Genomic DNA, 23555 nt, shown 5'->3' on the forward strand with positions numbered 1-23555 from the left:
ATTAACTTTAATATTATTTAAAATAAGAAAGCTAATATTATTTAAAGCTAATAATTGCAACCTTATAATGCAAAATTCTTATTATATTAATTATAAAAATAAGCTTTTAATAAAGTATAAATAATAATTAAAATAAAAGGAAAAAGAGAAAAGTAAATTAAGTTATTAAAAAGGAAAAGAAAGTTTTTAATTTTAATAAGAAAATAATAAATAAATATATAATAAATTTTATAATGCATTTTTTAAAAATATAATATTTTATATTTAAACTTAAGGCTAAATTTAATTAAATAAATAAATGCATATAAAAAGAAATTTTATATTATAATAAATATATATATATATATATAAGAAAAGATAACCTCCCCCCTTTAAATAAATACCTAAGTTAAGATTTAAAAGTATTGCTAAGCTAATTATATTAAGAATATTAAGGGTTATTTAATTAAAGCAAAGGAATATTAATAAATTATAAAGGCTTATTTTTTAAATTTCTTTGCTTTATATATAAGTATATTATAAGTTTAATATTTTAAATATTAAAGTTTAAAGAATTTAATAAATTTAAGCTTATAAATAATTAATATACTTAAGTAATAAATAAAAATATATTTAATTAATTTTAATAATAATTAAAGTTAAAGTTATCCAAGATAAGGTTAAATAAATTAAAATTTATTAAAATATTTAAAAAGGGATTATTATTATTTATAATACTTATAAGGTTGGTTTTTTAAAGTAAATAAAGTTTAGGTTCTTATATTTTAAAATAATTAATAAATCTTTTTAATTATTTTAATAAAAATATGCTTAAAAGGTAAATATCATTAAATATTTAAAGTTTATAAATATTATTATAATAAATTTTATAAATAATAAAAGGATTAAATTAATAATAAATTAATTTCTTAAATAAGAAATAATTAACCTTTCTTTACTTATTAATAAGTAAAATTAAATTATTCTTTTTTAAAGGAATAAGTTAAGAGAAATTATAATATATATTTTATTATATAACTTTCTTTTTATAATTAAAACTTAATTTAATTACCGCGTTTATATTTTATAAAAAATTAAGGAATAATTAAAGCTAGGAATGAAAAGTATTTTAAATAAATATATTTAAAGTTTAAGCTTAAATACATTATATAAAAATAATAGTTTTAATTAAAATAATTAATTTAAAGCTATAAAAAAGATAAAAAGGACTTTTTTTATAAAATTTTCTAAGTAAAGTTTAATTAATAAAGAAAGTATAAAGTAAAATCCATACTTAGCCTTTAATTTCTTTATTAAGCATTTTCTTAATAATAATAATAATTATAAAGTATTTATATTTAATAATATTATTAGCATAAAAGTTATATATTAAGATTATAATCTTTTTAACTTTAATTATTAAAAGATATTAAGTAAATTAATTTATATTCTTTTATCCCTTATTTATTACTATCTTTATTAAAAGCTCTTATTTAAGAAGGAATTTTTAAATAAAAAACTTTTTAATACTTTTTAAATTAGCTATTTTAAAAAGTATAGCTTTAACTTATTTTATTAAGTTATATTATTTTTTAATTAGCTTATTATATTCTTAATTAAAAAGTAAATATTAAATATTAATATAAATCTTAATAAATAATTAATTTAATATAATTAAAATAATTTTATTATTATAAATTTAAGTATTTTACTTATTATATTAAGAATAGCTAGTAATAGCCTTTTTAATATTAATATATATTTCTTTTTAATAATATATAGCTTAGATTTAAAAATAAATAGCATTTCTTTTATAATACTTAAAAGGAGTATGGTAATTTTTAATAATTTCTTATCTTTAATTAAGGTTATTTATAACTTATCATTATAATAAATCCTTTTTAAGTTATCTTTAAAGAATTTTTATATAAATAAAGAAATAATAAACCTTTTTATAAAAGAATAATTATTATTATAATATTAAGTTTTTAAAATAAATCTTATAATAAAAGTATTAAGCAATTTTAAATAATTTATTTAATTAAAAATAATTATTAAGTAGTAATAATTCTTAATTAAATAACTAAAGTTAAGATAATTAATTAAGAAAAATATTATATTAATTCTTAATATCTTCTTTAAATTTATAATTTACCTTATTTAATAACCTTAATGGCTTTTTAAAAAGTATATTAATAATAATATTTTTAAAGTCTTTAATATAATAAATAATAAAATTATATATCTTAATTATAGCTAATTATCTTAAAATATAAGTATTTAATATATTTAAGGTAAATTCCTTTAATTATTAAATTAAGATATTTAAATTTATTTTTAAGGTAAAGTAAATATTATAAATATAAAAGTATAAGCGCTTAATTATATATAAAATAGCTTTATATTTTTACTTTATTATATTATATAGCTTTTTAGCCTTTATTTAAATATTACTTTTATATTAAATTAAATATTATATTTTATTTTTAATTTATATAAAGTATATGCTTTATTTTTTTAAACTTATATTTATTATAAGAATAATTTTATTATTAAAATAATTAATATTAATTAAGTATAGCTTTAAAGTAATTATAATTTTAAAAATATTTATAGCTTTTTAATAATTTAAGGTTTATTAATAAGGTATACCTTTTTTAAAAAGGTTAAATAATAGCTTAATAATAATTTTATAAAAAGATATTTATGCTTTATAAAAGTTTAATAAGCTTAAAAAGGATTTAAGCTTAGTTATATTCTTATAAGTATTTTATTTATTAATTTTAATAATTTTCTTATTTAATAAAAATTAATTAAGTATTTTATAAATATAGTTAATAATATTAGCTTATTACTTATATTATTTTAATTTAATAATATTAATTATCTTTTTAGCTAGCTTAAAATTATAAAGAATATTATTAAAATTCTTAATATACTTAGCTATATATTTTTAAATTTTTAATAAGGTAAGTATTTTTTTATTTTTATAATTTATTTTTAAGCCCTTAATTATAATATTATTAAGAAAGGGTTTATATATTATAAGAATTAAATTATAAAAAATTTAAATTATATATTATATAAATTAAATAATAAAATTTATAATTTTTATAAATAAGTTATATTATTAAAATAATTTAATTAAAGTAAAAAAGGTTATAATATTTTAACTTTTCTTATTTAACTTAATTTAATTATATCTTAAGAAAAAGTTAAAAAAAGATAATATTTTATATATTATAAACTTTTTAATAAATTTATTTATTAATAATAAAATAAAGGCATTTTTAATTATAACTTTATTAGCTTTTAAAATATTATTAATAAGCTAATAATTAAAGTTCTTTTTTTTAATAAGAAATTATTAATTCTTATAAGCAGCATAAGATTTTTTAATAACTTTACTAGCTTATTAATCCTTAAGCATTTTAATAATTATCTTTTTTAAGGTTTTTAAAAGTTAAATTATCTTTACTTAATATGATTTATAAGGAATTATTTAAATAAATTATAATAATGCTATGTTAATATTAATTTAAATAATATAAAATTAATTTTATACTAAAGATTTCTCTTAATTAAAAAGTAAATAAATAAATATTTCTTTTTTTTACTTTAAAAAGAAGTTATAATTTTTTTATAAAAAAGCATTTAATTAATTAAGCATTAATCTTAATTCCTTATTAATTAAAAAGAATTTAAACTAAATTTAAACATTATATTTACTTTTATAATTCTTATTTATAATTAATTTTACTTCTTCTTTATAAGTAGGTTTTTAATTAACTATGCTTTTAAGAATAATACTATTAAAAGAATAATTATTTATAAAATAAACTTTAATGCTTATCCACTTATAAAGAGTTTTAATTAAAGGCTAATGTTATAAATGTGATAAAAATAAAACCAGGGGAATATTATTAGTCCCTTAAAGGTGTAAATAAACCTTATAGGCTAGCAAGACGGGCTTATAAGAGGAGGCATAACTTAAAAAATTACATAACCTAAATTACTTAATAACTAAGGCCATTAAATTACTTAAAGTAAGCTAAGTAAGCTAAGTAAGTAATAAGCTAAGTAAATTAAGTAAGCAGGTTTTATTAATAAGCTAAAGAAATAAATTATATAAAATTATATTTATTATTAATAAATAATATTAACTTAAAATAAGTTTTTAGCAATTAATTTAAGTATTTACCTTAAATAACTATAAGGCTTTTAATTCATTATTATTATATATTACTTAAAATATTATTACTTTAAATATTCCTTAAATATAAACTTATTTATTAAATGTATTAGCTAAGAATTAATTATAATTATTATATTTTAACTACTTTTATTTAAATATTTTATATAAACCTTAAGTAATAATTTATATAATTATTATTTTTACTTTAATATATCTTTTAATTATATTTAAAAAAATCTTTAATAAGAGTTAAATAATAATAACTTTAAACTTTTATAAGCTTAATACCTTAAAATAATTAAGGAAATTAAGAAACTTTATATTTATATTTAAAAATAAGTTAATTAAAATAATAAAATAAAAAAACTTAAGATTAAAGTTAAAATATTTTAAAATACTATTAATATTATTAATATTTTAATTAAACTTAAAAAATTTATTAAGCTTGCTAACTTAACTCCTTATAATAATTTCTTAAAATAATTATAAGCTTACTTTACTTAAGTTAAAGCTTATTAATGCTTTTATAATTTTAATAATTAATTTAATAAAGAATAAATTATATATATAGCTTTTTTTTAAAAAAAAATAAGCCTTAATATAATTTAAATTTTATTTTATAAACTTTCTTAAAAAAGATAAGTTTAAATAATATAAATAAAAAACTTAAGATATTTTTAATAATTTTAAGAATTATAAGCTTATTTTTAAATTATTTTTTTAAAACTTAAATAAGGAATAATAAGTAAAAAAAAGCTTATAAAACTATATTAAAAGGAATTTATTATTATTTATATTATAAAGTTTTATTAAATTTATATTAAAGTTAATTATATTAATATTATAAAGATTTTTATATTTTATAATAAATTAAAAGATAAAATAAAAAATAAATTATTTAAATTAAATTAATTAAATAGTTTTATTTAATATATAAAATTAATTATTTAAATTAATAATTAAATTTATAAGTATAAACTTAAAAAAAAGGGATAAAACTTAATATACTTTTTTTATTAATAAAATAAGCTAAACTTTAAAAAATAATATTAATTATAAATAATAATTAATAAATAATATTTAAGCTTAATAAAACTTAATATTATTTAAAAAAAGCTTAAAAAAAATATTAAATATTATAATTATAATAAGAAAGAATACTTTATATAAAATTATTAAAATAAAAAAAAGAATAATTAAAAATTAATATTAAAGTAATAATAAATTAGCTTAGCTATTAAGAAATTTATAAAAAAATATATATTTATAAGTTAAATAATATATTATAATAATAATTAGAATATATATTTTTTAAATAAAAAAGTATTAAAATAATTTTTTAAGATATTTAAGGGTTAAAAGATTTTTATAATAATAAAATAAAAGTTATTTATAATTATAATTAATATTAATTAAATAATACTTTTAAATTTAAAAAATTAAAATTCTTATAAATAAGTAAATAAAATACTTCTTATAATACTTAATATTAATATTATTTAAATTATAATCTTAAGATAAAATAAGAATATAATAATATTAATAATTTATAAAGAACTTTTTATGTTATTATTAATGCATTTTCTTAATAATAACTTTTAAATATATTATTAATATTTAAATTATAAGGAAATCTTATAAGCTTTATATATCTTTAATAAGTATAAAATGCATTATATAAATAAAATTAAGAAGGATTTCTTTCTTAAATAATTAAGTATAATAAAAATAATAAAGCTTTATAAATAAAAAGAATTATAATATTAAAGCATTTAATAATACTTTTTTAATTAAGAATATATTATTTTTAAACTTTAAATAAATTATTTTTTATATTATTTATAAAACTTTAAATTATAAAGGCATTATTTATAAATTAATTATTAAATATACTTTAAATTAAAACTTTAAAATTAATATTAATTTTGCTAACTTAATATAATTTTATTACTTAATAAAAAAAATATAATATTAAAAGATTTTATAATTATAATATAAGTATTAAAAGTAATAAAAAAACTTATATAAAGAGCTATTTAATAAATTAAGAAAATCTTAATAAAAAAATAAAAAATAAAAAATAATTAAGATTAAATTTAAAAAAGCCTTAATTAGCTATAATTAATATAAAACGGTTTCTTTATATAATAAATATTAAAAAATATAAATATATAAAAGTTATATTATAAATTAAATAATAATCCTTTATAATACTCTTAAATAATAAAGCATAAGGAAACTTTATATTACTTATAATAATAAATTAATATAAAATATTATAATAATAAAAAATAAAACCTTATATATTTAATATTATTAATAAATAAAAAGTACTTTATAAAAATAAAATTATTAATATAAAAATTAATTATTTATTAATTATCTTTAATAATTATAAAAAGATAATTTAATTTAATATTATAAATATAATAAAATATAAAATTATATTAAGGATTTTATAGCTTAGGAAAAGTAATTTTTAAATTAATTAAAATATTAATTAAATTTATTAAAATTAATTAATAAATAAAAAAGTTAAAAATAAGGAAATAAATTTAATTCTTAAGGATAATTATAATATTAATTCTTATATAAATTTATATAATAAACCTTTTAAAAAATAAGAAAAGAACTTAATTATTAAAATAAAAATAATTAATCCTTTAAATAAGTTAAATAAATAATAGCAATACCTTAATTTATTATAAATTAAAAAAAGAATAAAATAGCTAACTTAAATAATATAATAATAAATATAAGAAATTTAAATAATATTTAAATAAATATATTACTTATTAAAAATTTTAAAAATTATAATTATATTTTTAAAAAAAACTTTAAAATAAATAAAGAAATAATAATATTTAATATATTATAAAATAATATAATTATTATTTAAAAAGTTTATTTATTTTATATAATAATAAAAGAAAATAAATAATTTAAAATAAATTTTAAAAAAATATTAAAAATATTTAAAGCTATTTTAAGCAATATTTAATATTAAATTACTTAAATATAATTAATTAAATTATAAAATACCCTTAAAAAAAGGAAATTATTTTAAGTTTTATAAAATTTATAATTTTAATAAAGAATAGCTTAAAACGCTATATAAATACCTTAATAATAATTTAAAGAAAAAATATATTTAATTATTTATTTTATTTATAAATTACTTTATTTTCTTTATATTAAGAAAGAATAAAAAATTATACCTTTATATAAATTATTAATAACTTAATAAAATTATAATTAAAAATTAATATTTTTTTTTACTTATTAAGAAATTATATAATAAACTTTAAAAAGTATAATAATTTATAATATTAATTCTTAAGAATATTTATAATTTTATTAAAATAAAATATAAAAAAAAATAAAGAATTATTTTTAAAATAAGGTATAATTACTTTAAATACTTAATTATACCTTTTAACTTTATTAATATACTTATTTTTTTTAAATAATAATTAATAATATTTTATAAAAATATCTTAATTACTTTATAATAATTTATTTAAATAATATAAATAATATATATATTAAGTTTTTTAAATTTTTTAAAATATTAAACTTTTAATAAAATTAAAAAAAAGTTATTTTTATATATAAAAAGTTAACTTTCTTAAATATATAATTTAATTAAAAAAATTAAAATATAAGCCTTTAAAATTATAATAATTAAAAATTAATTAACTTTAATTAATATTAAGAAAATTAAAAGTTTTTAAAATTATATTAATTTTTATTAATAATATATTAAGAATTATAAAGAATTATTTATATTATTAATTAATTTTATTTATTAAAAAGATTAATTTTTTAAATAAAAAAAAAATTAAAATATATTTAATAAAATTAAAAAATAAGTTTTTTTAAAACTTATATTTATAAAAAAATAAACCTTAAAAAAATTTATAAAATAAGTATTAATATTTTAAACTTTATTATTAAAAGAAAATTAAAATAATATAATAAATAAAAATAATTTTATTTTATTATATTCTTTTTATAAAAACTTAATAAATTTAAACTTAATTACTTAATATATAATAAAGAATTTATAATAATTATTAAAATATTTAAAAAATAAAAATATTATTTAATTAAAATAAAATATTAAGTATAAGTATTTATAAATTATAAAAACTTAATATATTTTATAATTATTAAAAAGCTTAATAAATAATAAATTAAATAATTAAAATATTTTTTATAATTTAATATTAAAATTATATATTAAAAGAAATTTAAAAATAAAAAAATAAATATTTTTAATAAATAATTAAATTATTAATAAAAGATTTTATTTAAAACTTATATAATATTTTATAAAAACTTAAATAAAAGCTTAAATATAAAATGCTTAAAAAAGTAATTTATTATAAATTAATTAAAAAATAATTTATTAAAATAATAAATTATAATAGCTTATTAAATATAATTTATTATAAATTAACTTAATTAAGTTAAATAAAGTTATAAAAATATTTTAAATAATAAAACAAAGTAATTTTAAAATATTAATAAAATCTTATTTTATAAAAAAAAATATTACTTTTTAATAATTTTTTAAAAAAAAGTTATTAAAAAATTTTATAAAGTATTAATATATAGCTATTAAAATATTTAAATTATATATTTAAAATTAAAATAATATTAAAACTTTTTTAATATAAAATAAAAAGTTATTTAAGTTATTAATAAATATAATTTTTATAATTAAAGTAAACTTATAAAATATAAATTATATAAATTATTATAATTATTATTAATATTAAATAAGCTATAAAAATTAATTAATTTAAATTTTATTATTAAGCTTTTTTTATTTAAGAAATTAATAATAAAAATTAATTATAATAATATTTTAATTATAATAAATAAATTTATAAAATATATATATTTTATACTTTATAAGAAATTTAATATAATAAAAACATTTATTTATATATTTCTTAAAATAATTATTAATTAATATAAATTATTAAATAAAATTATATTAAATTAAAATAAATTATTTATATTAAACTTTTAATTTTTTTTAATAAAATAATTAAACATTAAATATAAATTTTTAATAATAATATATTTATAAATAAATAAATAAATAAAATAACTTAATTAAATATTAAAATAATATATATATTATTATATTAATTATTAATAAAATAATTAAGTATTATTCTTATTATTAATATAATTTATATATAATAATATAAATATATATATTATTAATATTTTATTTTTTATATTAATTATAAATTTAATTTAAATATTTATTAATATTTAATTTTTAATATAAAAATATTATAAGTTATTAATTATATAAAATAAATTAAAAATATTTATAAGAAAATTATAATAAATTTAAAGTTTATTTAAAAATATATAATAAAATAAATAAATTAATAAAAATTAAAAAAATTAATTTTTTAAAAAAAAAATATAATTTATTTATTTTATAAAAAATAAATTAAAATTAAGTAATTTAATAATAAATTTAATTTTAAAAAGATTAAATTATTTAAAGTTAAAAAAAAATATTAAAAATAAATTATAAATTTATATTATTAAAAGAAATAAAAATTTACTTAATTTTTTATATTTTTATATTAAAACTTATATTAATTAATATAATATTAATTATTAATATTAAGCTTAATAATTATAAATTAAAATATAAAATAAAATATATTTTAAATTATTAAATATATAAAAAAATAATAAAATATTTAATTAAATAAAAAGAATATAATAATAAAAATAATTTATAAAAACTTATTTAAAATTTAATAAATTATTAAAAAATAATTTAAATATATTATTAAGAAAAATTAATTAATTTTTATTTATATTAATAATAATTAACTTTTAATTAATTATATTAAAAGAATTTAAAATTTAAGATTTTAATATAATAAAGCTTTTAATTTTATAAGTAAAATGCTATAACTTTAATTTTTAATATTTTTTTTTATTTAATTTATTAAGAAATTTTAAATTAATATTAATTATTTTTATATTTTACTTAGTTAATAATTAATATTAAATATATAAATACTTTAAATAAAATAAAAACTTAATAATTTTAATATAAACTTAATTTAAAATCTTAAAAATATAATAATATATATTTTTTAACTTATTCTTTATTTTATATTTCTTAACTTAAAGCTTTTTATTTTTTATTATAATATAAAAAATTATATTATATATTAATAAAATTTATAAAAAGAATTAAAAAATATTTATAAATAAAAATTAATACTTTATAATTATTATATAAATAACCTTAATAAATATATTAAAAATAATACTTTATATTATTTATTATTTTATATAATAACTTTTTAAAAATATAAAAAATATATAATATAACTTTAAAATTAAACTATTTAATAAAAGTAAATAATTAAAAGCATTAATTATAATAATTATAATTAATTCTTAGCTAATAAACTTAATAAATAAGTTTATATTTAAGGAATATTTAAGGTAGTAATATTTTAAATAATATATAATAATAATAAATTAAAAGCCTTATAATTATTTAAAGTAAATACTTAAATTAATTATTAAAAAGTTATCTTAAGTTAATGTTATTTATTAATAATAAGTATAATTTTATATAATTTATTTCTTTAACTTATTAATAAAACTTACTTATTTAATTTACTTAGCTTATTACTTACTTAACTTATTTAGCTTACTTTAAATAATTTAATAACCTTAATTATTAAGTAATTTAAGTTATATAATTCTTTAAGTTATACCTTCTTTTATAAGCTTATCTTATTAATTTATAAGGTTTATTTATGCCTTTAGGGAATTAATAATATTCCCTTAATATTATTCTTATTATATTTATAACATTATTCCCCTTTTTCTTTACTTTTTATCTTAAAAAATCTTATTAATATATTTCTCTTCTTCTTTTCCATTTCCTTATTAAATTTTACTTAATATTTTTTTATTATATAATTTTTTTTTATATTTACTAATTATATCTTCTTATATAAAAAAGTTTTATTTTAAGAAATAAAATTAATACCTTTAATTATTTACTTTTATTAAGCAATTTAATTTTAAAGTTATATTATATATCTTTTATACTTTTAAAAAATTATTATATAAAATAATAAATAGCATAAAGCATTACTTTTAATATATTTATTAAAGTTATTTATATAATAATTATAAAATATTAATTTTTATTTATAAGTATTTTTTAATTTCTTTTATAAATTTTATTAATATATAATATAGTTTTTTATATTATAATAAAAAATAAAAAGCTTTAAGTTAAGAAATATAAAGTAAAAAATAAGTTAAAAAATATATATTATTATATTTTTAAGATTTTAAATTAAGTTTATATTAAAATTATTAAATTTTTATTTTATTTAAAGTATTTATATATTTAATATTAATTATTAATTAAATAAAATATAAAAATAATTAATATTAATTTAAAATCTTTTAATAAGTTAAATAAATAAAAATATTAAAAGTTAAAGTTATAATATTTTATTTATAAAATTAAAAGCTTTATTATATTAAAGTTTTAATTTTTAAATTTTTTTAATATAATTAATTAAAAATTAATTATTATTAATATAAATAAAAATTAATTAATTTTTCTTAATAATATATTTAAAGTACTTTTTAATAATTTATTAAATTTTAAATAAGTTTTTATAAATTATCTTTATTATTATATTTTTTTTATTTAATTAAGTATTTTATTATTTTTTTATATATTTAATAATTTAAAATATGTATAAAAATATTTTTTTAATTATTTAAATATTAAATTTATATTTAAGAAAAAGAGCATTTTTAAAAAGATATAATATAAGGTATTAAAGGCCTTATTATTAATAATAAAGAATATAGCTTTAATTTTATTTAAGTTAATATAAACTTACTTTTTTATAACTTTAATTAAAAATAAAGAATTTTTATTATATATTATTAAGTTTATATTATTAAATATAACATATAAAAGTTTATTATATTTATAATATAATAAGGGTAAAAAATTTATTTTAACTTTAATATTTAAAAAAGCAAGTTAAGGAAAGTAATTATTTATTTTTATATAAATTATTAAGTAAGTTAAATTAAAATATCTTTAATTAATTATATTTATAATAAATATAGTAATAAAATTAACTTAATATTAAATAATTTATAATAAATTAATTAAAGTATTAACCTTAATATTATTTCTTAAAAGCATAATTATATTAACTTTAAGAAATAAGTTTTTAATATAATTCTTATAATATATTAGCTTAAAAAGTACTTTTAATAAAGTATATATCTTAAATTATATTATTAATAAATATTTAATTAAGGTTAAATTAATATTATTAAGCATTAAAATATTTATAGCATTTATTTTAATAATTATAATTAAAATTATTTAAATTACTTTTTCCTTAAATAATAAGGATTATTAAATATATTTCTTTAGTTTTAAATTTATTATATTTATTAAGCTTACTTTTATTATAAGAAACTTAGCATTTTTCTTTAGGATTTAATTTTAATTAATAAATAAGTTTTTCCTTTTCATTACCTTTTTTTTATTTTTTAATTACAATTTATTATTAATAATTTAAAATTAATTATTATTTATCTTTTTAAAGTTTTTAAATTAAGCTTAATTAGCCTTTATAATTCTTATAACTTTATTTTAATTTTTAATATTTTTAATTATATACTTTTTTTAATTATAATAATATTTATTTAAGAAAGCTTATTATTATTTAAGATTATAAGCTTTTTTTTAATATAAATTATATAATTTATAAGATTTATAAGTATTAAAATTAAGCTAACTTTTTTTTAATTATTAAGCTTTTAAATTACTTTTAAGGCTTTTAATAAAGTCTTTTCTTTAAATAAAGAATTTATTTTAATAAGCTTATAATATTTAATTATATAAAGTAAATTAAACCTTTTCTTTTTAAATAAGAATTTTAATTAATTATAAATATATCTTTTTAAATTATAATTACTTTAATTATAATATAATTAAATATAAATAAGGTTTAAATATTTTAAAAGGCTAGCTTAAGCATTTTTAAGTAAGCTAAGGAATATTAATAATTTCTTTAATTTAAAAGTTATTAATAAGCTATTTAAGAAAAGCTACTTAAGTTTATTATATTAATATATATTATAATCTTAAAAAGTATAGTTATAATAAACTTTAAATAACTTATTTTTTTTAAAGAAAAGCATTAAAATTATACCTTATGCCTTATTATTATTAAAGTTATTTTAATTAAGTTTTATTAAAGGCTGCTAAATTAAATTTATAATTCTTAGCTTAATTATTTTAAAATTACTTTATTATTTATTATAAAAAAAAGTTTTAATATTTTATTAAAATAACTTAAATTTATCTTTAAACTTAATTAAATTAAGTTTTAACTTTATAAACCTTTTAATAAGTTTATTTATATTTTATAAATCCTAATTATATTTTTTAATAATATTAATATAATTAAATTTAAATAAAGATTATTAAGCTTATAAGTTTTTATTTTAAAGATAATTTAAAAAATTAAAATTATTTTAGCTTTTTTAAAGGAAATTTAGCCTTTTTAATTTAAGTAAACTTTAATTAAAATTATTTTATATAAATAAATACTTATCTTACTTAAAATACTTAAGTTTTTAGTTAATAACTTTTAATAAAGCATACTTAAAGTTTAATTAAAGAATATTTCTTATTAACTTATAAGTAATCTCTTTTCTTATTAGCTATTTTTTTAAATATAATAAAAACATTTTATAAAAAAATTAAATTATAATAAAAAAGATATTATTTATATTATTAAGTTTTTAATTATATTTTATAATTTTTCCATTTTATATTTTTAATAATTATAATTAAATTTATATTATAAATTTAATTAAATTTATATTATAAATTTAATTATTAAATTTATAAAAAATAAAAAGCTTTTTTTTAATTTTTTTAAATAAATTATTTAATAATAATGCTTTTAATTATTTTTATTAAGTTTAAAATAATATAACATTACTTAAGTAATTTTAAGATTTAATTATTTAAGTAAGAAAATTAATAAGCAATAATTTTAAGGCTATTTAAAACCTTAATAATATTAATTTTATTAAATTTTAAAGTATTTAAATTATAAATTATAAATAAAGCTACTTATAATAAAATTATTATATTAATAAAAAGTAAGATTTTTAAAATATTAATTTAAATTCTTAACTTATTATTAATAATAAATTATAAGGTTTAATTAAAGCAAGGTTAATATTTTAATTAATAATAAGTAAGATTAAATTTTTCCTTTTCTTTAATAAATTTCTTAAGATTCCTTTTTTAGCTTTAAATAAAAAAAATAAATAGTTTTTAAAGTTTAAAGGTATTTTTAAAATAAAAATAAATTTAAAAGGGCTTTAAGCTTAAAAGTATAATATATATATTATAATAATTTTTATTAAAATAATAATAAAATAAAAAAACTTAAAAGTAATAATATCTTTAATTAAAATAATTGCTTTTAAAGAATTTATTTTTAATATTATTATAAAATATTTAAATTAAAATTTAAAAAATAAAGGTATTAATAAATATAATAAATAAAATAAATTTAATAAAAGAATATTTTATTAAGAAATAAGAATTATAAGGTTATAATAAAGAAAGCCTTTTAAATTTATATTTAACGCCTTACTTATTAATATTATATTAAATTTTTAGTAATTTAAATTTAAGTTTAATTAAAGCTTAAATAAAGTTATATTTTAAGTTTAAGCCTTTTATATAATTTAATTAATATAAAAATATATAATATAATATTACTTATTAAACTTATAAGTAAATAAAGTAAACGCCTTAATTTTATATTATAACCTTTTTAATTTTAAACTTAAAATTATAATAATAATAATAAATATTAATTAAAAGTTTAAAGTATTTTTAATTAATATTAAGTAATATTTATAAAGTTTAAATTTATTATTTTAGTCTTAAGTTTATATTATTATTATATTTAAGCATAATCTTTAATAAAAAATTTAAAATAAGTTTAAAGCTTAATAATATATTAATATAAGATTAAGGTAATATTTTATTTAAATATTAAAAGCATAAGAGGTATTTTAAAATTAAAAAATAGCCTTAAAATATTTATAATATTATTATAAGTTTAATTATACTTAAATCTTTTTTATAATAAATTAAAAATAAATATAAGTTTTAATTAAAGCTTTAAGTTAATATATAAAATAATTTAGCAATATTTAATATAAAAATAAGAAAAGAAATAAAATTAATAAATAATTAACTTATAGTTAACTTTATGTTTTTCTTATTATTAATTAAAGATATATAAAATTAAAATTATGCTTAAGCTAAATTATTAATAAAAGCAAGCTATTTAAATAAATAAGGAATAGGTTTTGCTAAACCCTTTTAAGAATAACTTAAGAAGGAGCTTTAACGTAATAAAAAGAGAAGATAAGAATAAAAGGGAGCTAAAGAAGGGAAAAGGCAAGTATTTTAAAAATTCTTAAAAATAAGAAAAGCTTAATTAAAATACTAAATATATAAAAAAAAAAGAGTTGATTTTTTTAAGAATATTTAAAATAAGCGTAAAAGCTAGCTTTTTATAGCTAGCCGGAATTTAGCGCGGTATCATTTCTTACATATTTCCCTGCACCCGCCAACACTAGTTATCTTGCAAAAAGGTAATAATATTATATAAGTATTTTTATATTTTTTAATTTATTTATTTTATGCTATTATTTATCTTAAAGTAATATGCTATAAATAAAAGGCATTTCATGCCTACTTAAATATATAAAAAAGCTTAAAATGCCCTTATTTAATTAAAGCCTTAATTATTAATAATAAATATAAAGAATTTATAATAACGTTATTATAAAGTAATAAAGCATTATATATAGTTTTTTATAATTATAAAGTGCATTGCTTTTAAAAAAACCTATTTTAAAAGGCAATTTATAATAATTATTAAATAATATAAGCTGCCCTTATAAGCTAGTAAGTTTATTATAAAGTTAATAAATATTTAAAATTAATAGCAATTTAAAAGAAAGATAAGGTAAAATAAGCCTTACTATAATTATTAACTAAGCTAAATCTAATAATATATATTATAATTTTAAATAAAACATTAAATAGCTTATAATATATTATTTTTATAAAAGTTATATAAAAGAATTTAAAAAATTCCTTCTTATTTTAAATACCTTATTATAAGAAAGTTATAAGCTTATTATAGCATTAATATAATAAGCAATTCTTAATTTAAAAGTTATAGCTAGCCTTAAAATTAAAGCATGCTATATATATTAAAAGTATAATTAATAATTTAAATTATTATTTTAGCCTTCTTAAGGAATTATTATTAACTAAATATAACCGCTTTATAGCAAATTTTATATTATAAATCTTATTAAACTTCCTTATTTTAAAGTATAGCTAATATTAATTTATTAAATAGCTATAACCTTATAAATATAATAATATAAGCATTAAAAATTACTATTAAAATTAATTAAAGTATTTTAATTATGCAATTCTTCTTTAAAGTTATTTCATTTTATTTTCATTATAATAATGCATTAAAATACTATATTTATATTTTTAGGCAATATTAAAGATTATAGCAAAAAAGGAATAAAGTTTTAATTTATTAAGCTTATCTCTTTAAAAAAAGTTAAAAGCTAATAAAATATTTAAGGCCCTTATAATTTATAAATATTATAAATAAGCGGAATATATTTTAAAGCATAAGTAATTATACTTTTAAGGCCTTAATTATTATTAATAGCTCCTTATTATAAATAATATAATTTCATTATATTAAAAAAAGCTTTATAAAGTAATAAGTAATTAAATAAAGGGCCTCTTTTTTTAAATTAATAAGCATATATTAAGAGCTATCTTTAAGCAATTTACCTTTATTATTATGTTTAGGTTTAAATTTTATTTAGCTAAAATTAATATCTTTATAAATATTACCTTAAAGTAGCAAAAGGCTATATCCTTTTTACTTTCTTATTAAAAAAAAGTCCTTTTAATAATAAAATAAAAGAAAGAGTTAATAACCTTAAAAAAGTTCTTAATAAAGTTATAATAAAAGTTTGCAAACTTTATAAAGCTTTAAACATTATAAACTATTTATAATGCCTTTTATTTTTAAATTACCTTAACCTTTTTTAAGTTTACTTAAATGCTTATTTTAATTATAATAATAAAGCTTAAATACTTTACCTTTTTTATTATAAACTTATACTTATTTTAATTTAAGTTTAATTTAATATTTTATAAGCAATATAAAACCTTTTATACTTTCCTTATATAATTTCTTTTTAAGCTTAAGGAAAATATTAATATATTATTTAAGTATATTATTATATAATCTTTTAAAATATTAATTAAGATTAAATTAATATATTATTAAAATATAATAAGCGCATTAAATAAATTAAAAGGGTAAATTAATTATTTAAATAATTTAAATTAAGTTTAAAATGCCATTAAGTATTTCTACCTTTTTATTATTTATATTTAATAAAAGGCTGCATAAATATCTAGCTTTATAAACCATTAAACGTTAAAAAAAGAGCGTAATATCTCCTTAATAAAAGGGAGGGGGTAATGGTTTTATTAGGTTATTTTATTTAAGGCATAATAATTTATATAAAACCGCTACTCTTTATTTACCTTATGTATTAAAAGGATTAACGTTATTATAAGCAAGAAGCTAGCCCTTATTTAATCTTTATTATAAAGTTTTATAACTTATTTTTATAACTTAAATAACTAATTTTAAGGTATATTATATAATAAGCTTTATAGCAATATTAATATAAATTTATTCTTTATTAATAATAAATAAATATAATAATTAAATTAATCTTAATATAATAAAAAGGTAAAAGCTTATTCTTTATTAAAAAAGCTAATAAAGTTTTATACTTTCTTTAATAAAGGCTTAACCTTGCATTACTTTATATTATTATTATTTTTTTCTTAAGAAGCTATAGCTTAAAAAATTTATATAATCTTATTTAAGCTTATTTTTATTAAAATAATATTTATTATTTTATTATAAAATAAGTAATTTATTTATACCCTTATAATTACTTTAAAAATTAATTAAGCTAAACTACTTATATTTTATTAACTTTCCTTCTTTATAACTATCCCTTAGGCCGCATTAATTATTATATAATCATAAATTAAGTTTAGCAAAATATTATAATAACATAATTAAAATAAGCTTAGTAAAAAGGGTTAAGCTATACTTAAAACTATATAAGTTAAAATAAAGACTTATTATATATTAATATTTAAAGAAAGCCATATTATATATATAATATATTAACTTTATAAAAGATTAATAATTATCTTTAAATCTTTTAAGATAAGCAAAGCTATTAACTTTAATTTTATCTTTTATACTTATTACTTACTTATAATAATATAATAATTATACTTATTATTTACTTAAGTAATAATAATATACTTATAATTTATAATAATAAAAATTAAAAAAAAAGCTTATTTAATTTATTTTATACTTATTAATATTATTTTTATATAAATTAAGCTTATAAAGAAAGCTTATATTTTTAAGTAAAATTTTACTTAAAAGCTAATCTTTTCCTTTAAAGCTAATAAAGTCCTTTTTATAAGGTATAGCTAGCTTTATAACCTAAATTTAAGTTAATATAGCTATAAAAAAGAGTTTATAATTTACTATAAAGTATTCCTATTAACTGCAATATAAGTATGCCTTGCACCTTTGCTAAGCCTTTCTTTTAAATTTAAAAATTTAAAGCGCCTTAGCTTAGCCGCTAGCTAATTAAGAAAAAAAGGCATCTTAATGCCCTTATAGCCCTTTATTCCTAGCGCTTTAACCCTTTATTATACTTATTATAATTATATTTATTATTATTATATCTTAATTCATTACTTATTATCCTTAAGTTAAGAGCTTTAAAAGGCATAAAATTAAGCCTATATATTATTAATGCTTAAAGTTTTATACCTTTAACTTATAAGCAATTTAATAATATATATTTACTACCTTATTATAATTTATATATAAGATTAATACCTTAATAACTTTATTATAAAGCTATAAAAAAAGTTAATTATAAAAATAATTTAACTTTACTTTATTTAATTACTTAAGGCCCTTAACTTATATTATTAATTATATAAAGTAAATATAAAATTAAGTAAAGTTATTATAATTTTATATTTAAAATATTTTAAGCTTAATTAAAATAGCTACCTATTAATATAAATTTTTATAATAATACTTTAAATATTTAAAAAACTTATTTATATTAAAACTATTTTAAGGCTTACCTTATTTATAAAATATTATAATATATAATTATACCTTAATAAATAGCTAACTTTATAAAAATATTTAATATTCTTAAAAACCCTTAATAAAATTTATATTAATTTATAACTTATATTATATTATAATCTTTTAAGCTAAAAAGCTATCTTAATTATTATTAAATAAGAGTTTAATTAAGAGCGGCTTATATTAAATTAAGGGTAAGTTAAGAAAATTTATATATACTTTAAGCTTTATAAGTTAATAAAGTATTATTATAAAAAGAAATATAGTAATATCGCTATTAATATTAATAAGCATTATTATAAATAGCTAAAAAGGTTAAGATGCTTCTTAAGTATTTTTATAGCTTAATATTAAAGTAAGTTAAGGAATTCCTAGTTATGCATTTTATAAAAAGATTAATATTTTAAGTATAAAGTTATTTACCTTTATAATATAAGTATCCTTTTTAATATAATTTAAAAATTGCAATTTAATATTATAAATTAGCTTTAAGTATTTATTAAAAGGTACTTAAAAAGAGTTATAAATTATAATATTTAAAAAGTAAGTTAGCCTTAAAAGGGCTTAACTTTAAATTTATCTTTTAAGTATATGCCTCATTATATAAGAGGATTGGGTGTAGTGTGGGCCCAGCATGAGCATGCATTACGGCTTGGGCAATAGCCCAAGCCCATTACAGAAAGTATTAAATATATAAGGTATGTTAATATTTAATTTTAAAGAAACATTTAAAATTTTAAGGTAATAGTGATTTTAAATAAATTTAATTAAATTTATATTATTAAAACCAGTGATTTTAATATAACTCTTTAATTTTACCCCTTTTTTAATTCCTTTTTAACTTAAGTTATTTTTAACTTTAATTTAAATGCAAATTTTTCTTCTTTTATATACTTAATTTAATAATAAAGAAAAGAAATGAAATTAAAAAAGAAGCAGCTTTCTTTTTATATATATTTTAAATAAATTAAAGTAAAATTAAAAAGTACGTATAAAAAAGGTGTGAGGTGTCAAATATAGGTCGTTAGCGCCAAAATGGAACGATTGATTGCATATGAGAGTAACGCGGGATCCCGATCCGATCCAGCAGCAGGCAATGTCCCAAAGGACAGGGACTTGTGGGGAGCTGTTGTGGGCCCTGCACAAGATTACAGGGGTCCAACAAGGTCAAAGTGGGCGCCAACCTTAATAGCTGTGCTGAATACGCGTAGAAGCTTTGCCCGACCTCGGGCGCTGGTGCTGACCCGCTTATTTACTATGGAGGATGGCTGACTACTCTTGAGTAAGTTCCAAGACCGTCATCTCCCTTGAGCGGAGGGATGCAGACAGCTGTCGTCTACTGTCTGACTGTGTGGTTGTCGCGTGCCTGGCGGTGAGACTAGACTTGCCTACTATATTGCCCCACCCCTTCCCTATCCCACCTCCTTTCCCAAAATCTACTTCTTCCAGTCTGGCCACTACACGCGACAAGCCTGCACTTCCGAGCCCGCAATGCCTTCACTACGCGTCAATTGGGGCAGGCTGACCCTGGGCCTCGTCCTGTGTGTCGCCATAGCTTTCGTCCGAGCTGAAGGCGCCAAGGATGGCCCCCTGGACGACGTCACGCTGGGGCCGCCCTTGAGCCTCGAGGAAATCGAGGATCAACTTCAAGTGTGCAACCCTCCTCCCTACGTGGTGAAGCTGGCGAACTGATAATCCTCCTCTGCAGGAGTGCCCCGTCGTCCACACCCTCACCGCCCAGAAGCTCGCCCGCCTCTCCGGCAAGACCTCCCAGGTCGCCAGGCTCTTCTCCATCCTCTTCCCCAGCAGCTCTCCCGCCATCAATGCCCTGCTTGCCACCCTCTACATATCCGGCCCGCCCAACTTTCTTCTGGCGCTATGTCCTCCGAACATCGACCCCTCTTCTCTGTCCATCATGGTGGCCTTTGCTGTCGGCGGCCTGATGGGCGACACGCTCTTCCACTTGCTCCCCGAGATCTTTCTGGGCGAGGACGACCTCGAGAAGGCCCGCTTCGTCCTCGTCGAGCCCAACCGGAATCTTCTGCTCGGCGTCGCTATTTTGGTAGGGTTCATGACTTTCGTCGCCATGGACAAGGGGCTCCGCATTGCGACCGGGGGCGACGGGGGCCACGACCACGGCCATGGTCACTCGCATGCCCACGGGAACGGCAATGACGGCGCAAAGTCCACCGCGGTTGAGGGCGTCGATGCCTCTGGCGTGAAGTCTCGGAAGAAGACAAATGGCACCACGAGTGAGAAGGAAGCTGCCCCCGAGAAGGAGCTTAACCCGAGCGTCAAGCTCGGCGGCATCCTGAACATGATTGCCGACTTTACCCACAACATCACCGACGGACTCGCAATGTCAGCCTCCTTCTATGCCTCCCCCACCGTCGGCGCAACCACCACCATGGCCGTCTTTTTTCATGAGATCCCGCATGAGGTCGGCGACTTTGCGCTCCTCGTGCAGTCGGGCTTCAGCAAGAAGGCCGCCATGGGCGCGCAGTTCATCACGGCGGTGGGCGCGCTGCTCGGCACCTGCATCGGCATCGCCGTCCAGGAGCTCGGGGGCGGCTCCGCCTCGTCCGAGCCCCTCGCCCTCAACGGCGGCATCTGGGGCACCAGTTTGACCTACGGCGACCTGCTCCTGCCTTTCACCGCGGGGACGTTCCTGTATGTGGGCACCGTGGCCGTCATACCGGAGCTGCTGGAGACGGGCAAGAACAGGCGGGAGGAGCTGGTCAAGACGCTGAGCCAGTTCGCGGCGATCGCCTTGGGCGCGGGCATCATGCTTTACATTTCGTGGCATGACTAAGGGGAGGTTTCGCTTATCGGCCCCGGGCATGTAGATGATAAGAAGTAGAACGCATTTTAGATGTATAGAAGACTGCAATGTGAGGGAGGTCAGGCTGGTGAGGATTGCCGCCGGTCTGAGAGCATTTACGGGCTGCGGTCTGACCACCATGGGTGAACTCCAAGTTCGCAGTGGTGAACCCATAGAGGATACACCCCATCCAAGCGAGAGATATTGTGTACCAGGTTTTGGGAAAGCGGTCTCTATCTGGATTGATTAGCCTAGGCGTCATTGCTGAGCTGCCTACGTAGCAGGTTCGCAGTCTCTAAGTACATCTCAGATCAGTCAACTACTTCGAAGTCGCGACTCATAATATCATAAGGCCATTCATGGGCCTCCATTCGGTATTGTGGCTCGGGACTGCTCATTGCTATACTCAGCACATCTCATCCAGTGGAACTCACATCCACCGACGAATTGAATCGGAGAACAGACGTGCCGCCTACTACCATACAGTGTCAAGCCGATCTGTCCAAACGTCACTACCATTATTGCTATTGTTTTCTCCATCTTCACTGTTTCTCTCGGCTGGTCGCGCCTTATGGTATCAGTTCAAGGCGAAGACAGAGAAGAGAATGACCCAGAGGGGAAAAGGTCCAGCCTCACGAAGCTGTGGTTCCCTCGTTCGAGACATTGATACCACAGAAAATCTCCAATGCCTTGGCGGAAGACATCTTGCCAAGCGTGATTGTGATTAGTATTATCGTGCGCTACCATAAGCTCGGGTCATGTGGTCGCTCTTCGTTTCTCAAGTCTCAATCGCACAGGCATCCACTATCGGGTCACTTGAAGCAGTGACATGACAACTAGGCTGGCAACTTGTGTGATCCTAGAGAACTTGCAACCTAGCAGCCCAGTCATCTTGAACGCGAAGTGGAGGTCTACTGTGCCATTTCGAACATTATCGTGGCGGACGTGACGCTGCTGCTTGAGGCAGCCAGGCTGTTGTTCTATCCCCACTATGCCGCCTTGAAGACGACAGTCACGATGATGACTTGTGCAGGATGGAGAATGAAAGTGTAATACTGACCTCGTCTGCCATGGCCCCAGGCTGCGCCAAATCAAATACGGAAAAAGAAAGAAGGAGAAAGAAAGGGATGAGAGGAGGTGGAAG

The 23555-nt window shown here is 16.7% G+C and overlaps 1 protein-coding gene across 1 annotated transcript; it reads left to right on the forward strand.

The window, feature by feature from the left end:
* Nucleotides 1-21081: 21081 nt before the first annotated feature.
* Nucleotides 21082-22402, forward strand: INS49_000089 (uncharacterized protein; the record flags this gene model as incomplete). Its single annotated transcript, XM_043160927.1, has 2 exons — nt 21082-21240; nt 21299-22402. 2 exons carry the CDS (start codon nt 21082-21084, stop codon nt 22400-22402), a joined length of 1263 nt encoding a protein of 420 aa, XP_043029433.1.
* Nucleotides 22403-23555: the final 1153 nt, after the last annotated feature.

Source organism: Diaporthe citri (assembly GCF_014595645.1).
Source record: "Diaporthe citri strain NFHF-8-4 chromosome Unknown scaffold_1, whole genome shotgun sequence".
Taxonomy (NCBI): Eukaryota; Fungi; Ascomycota; class Sordariomycetes; order Diaporthales; family Diaporthaceae; genus Diaporthe; species Diaporthe citri.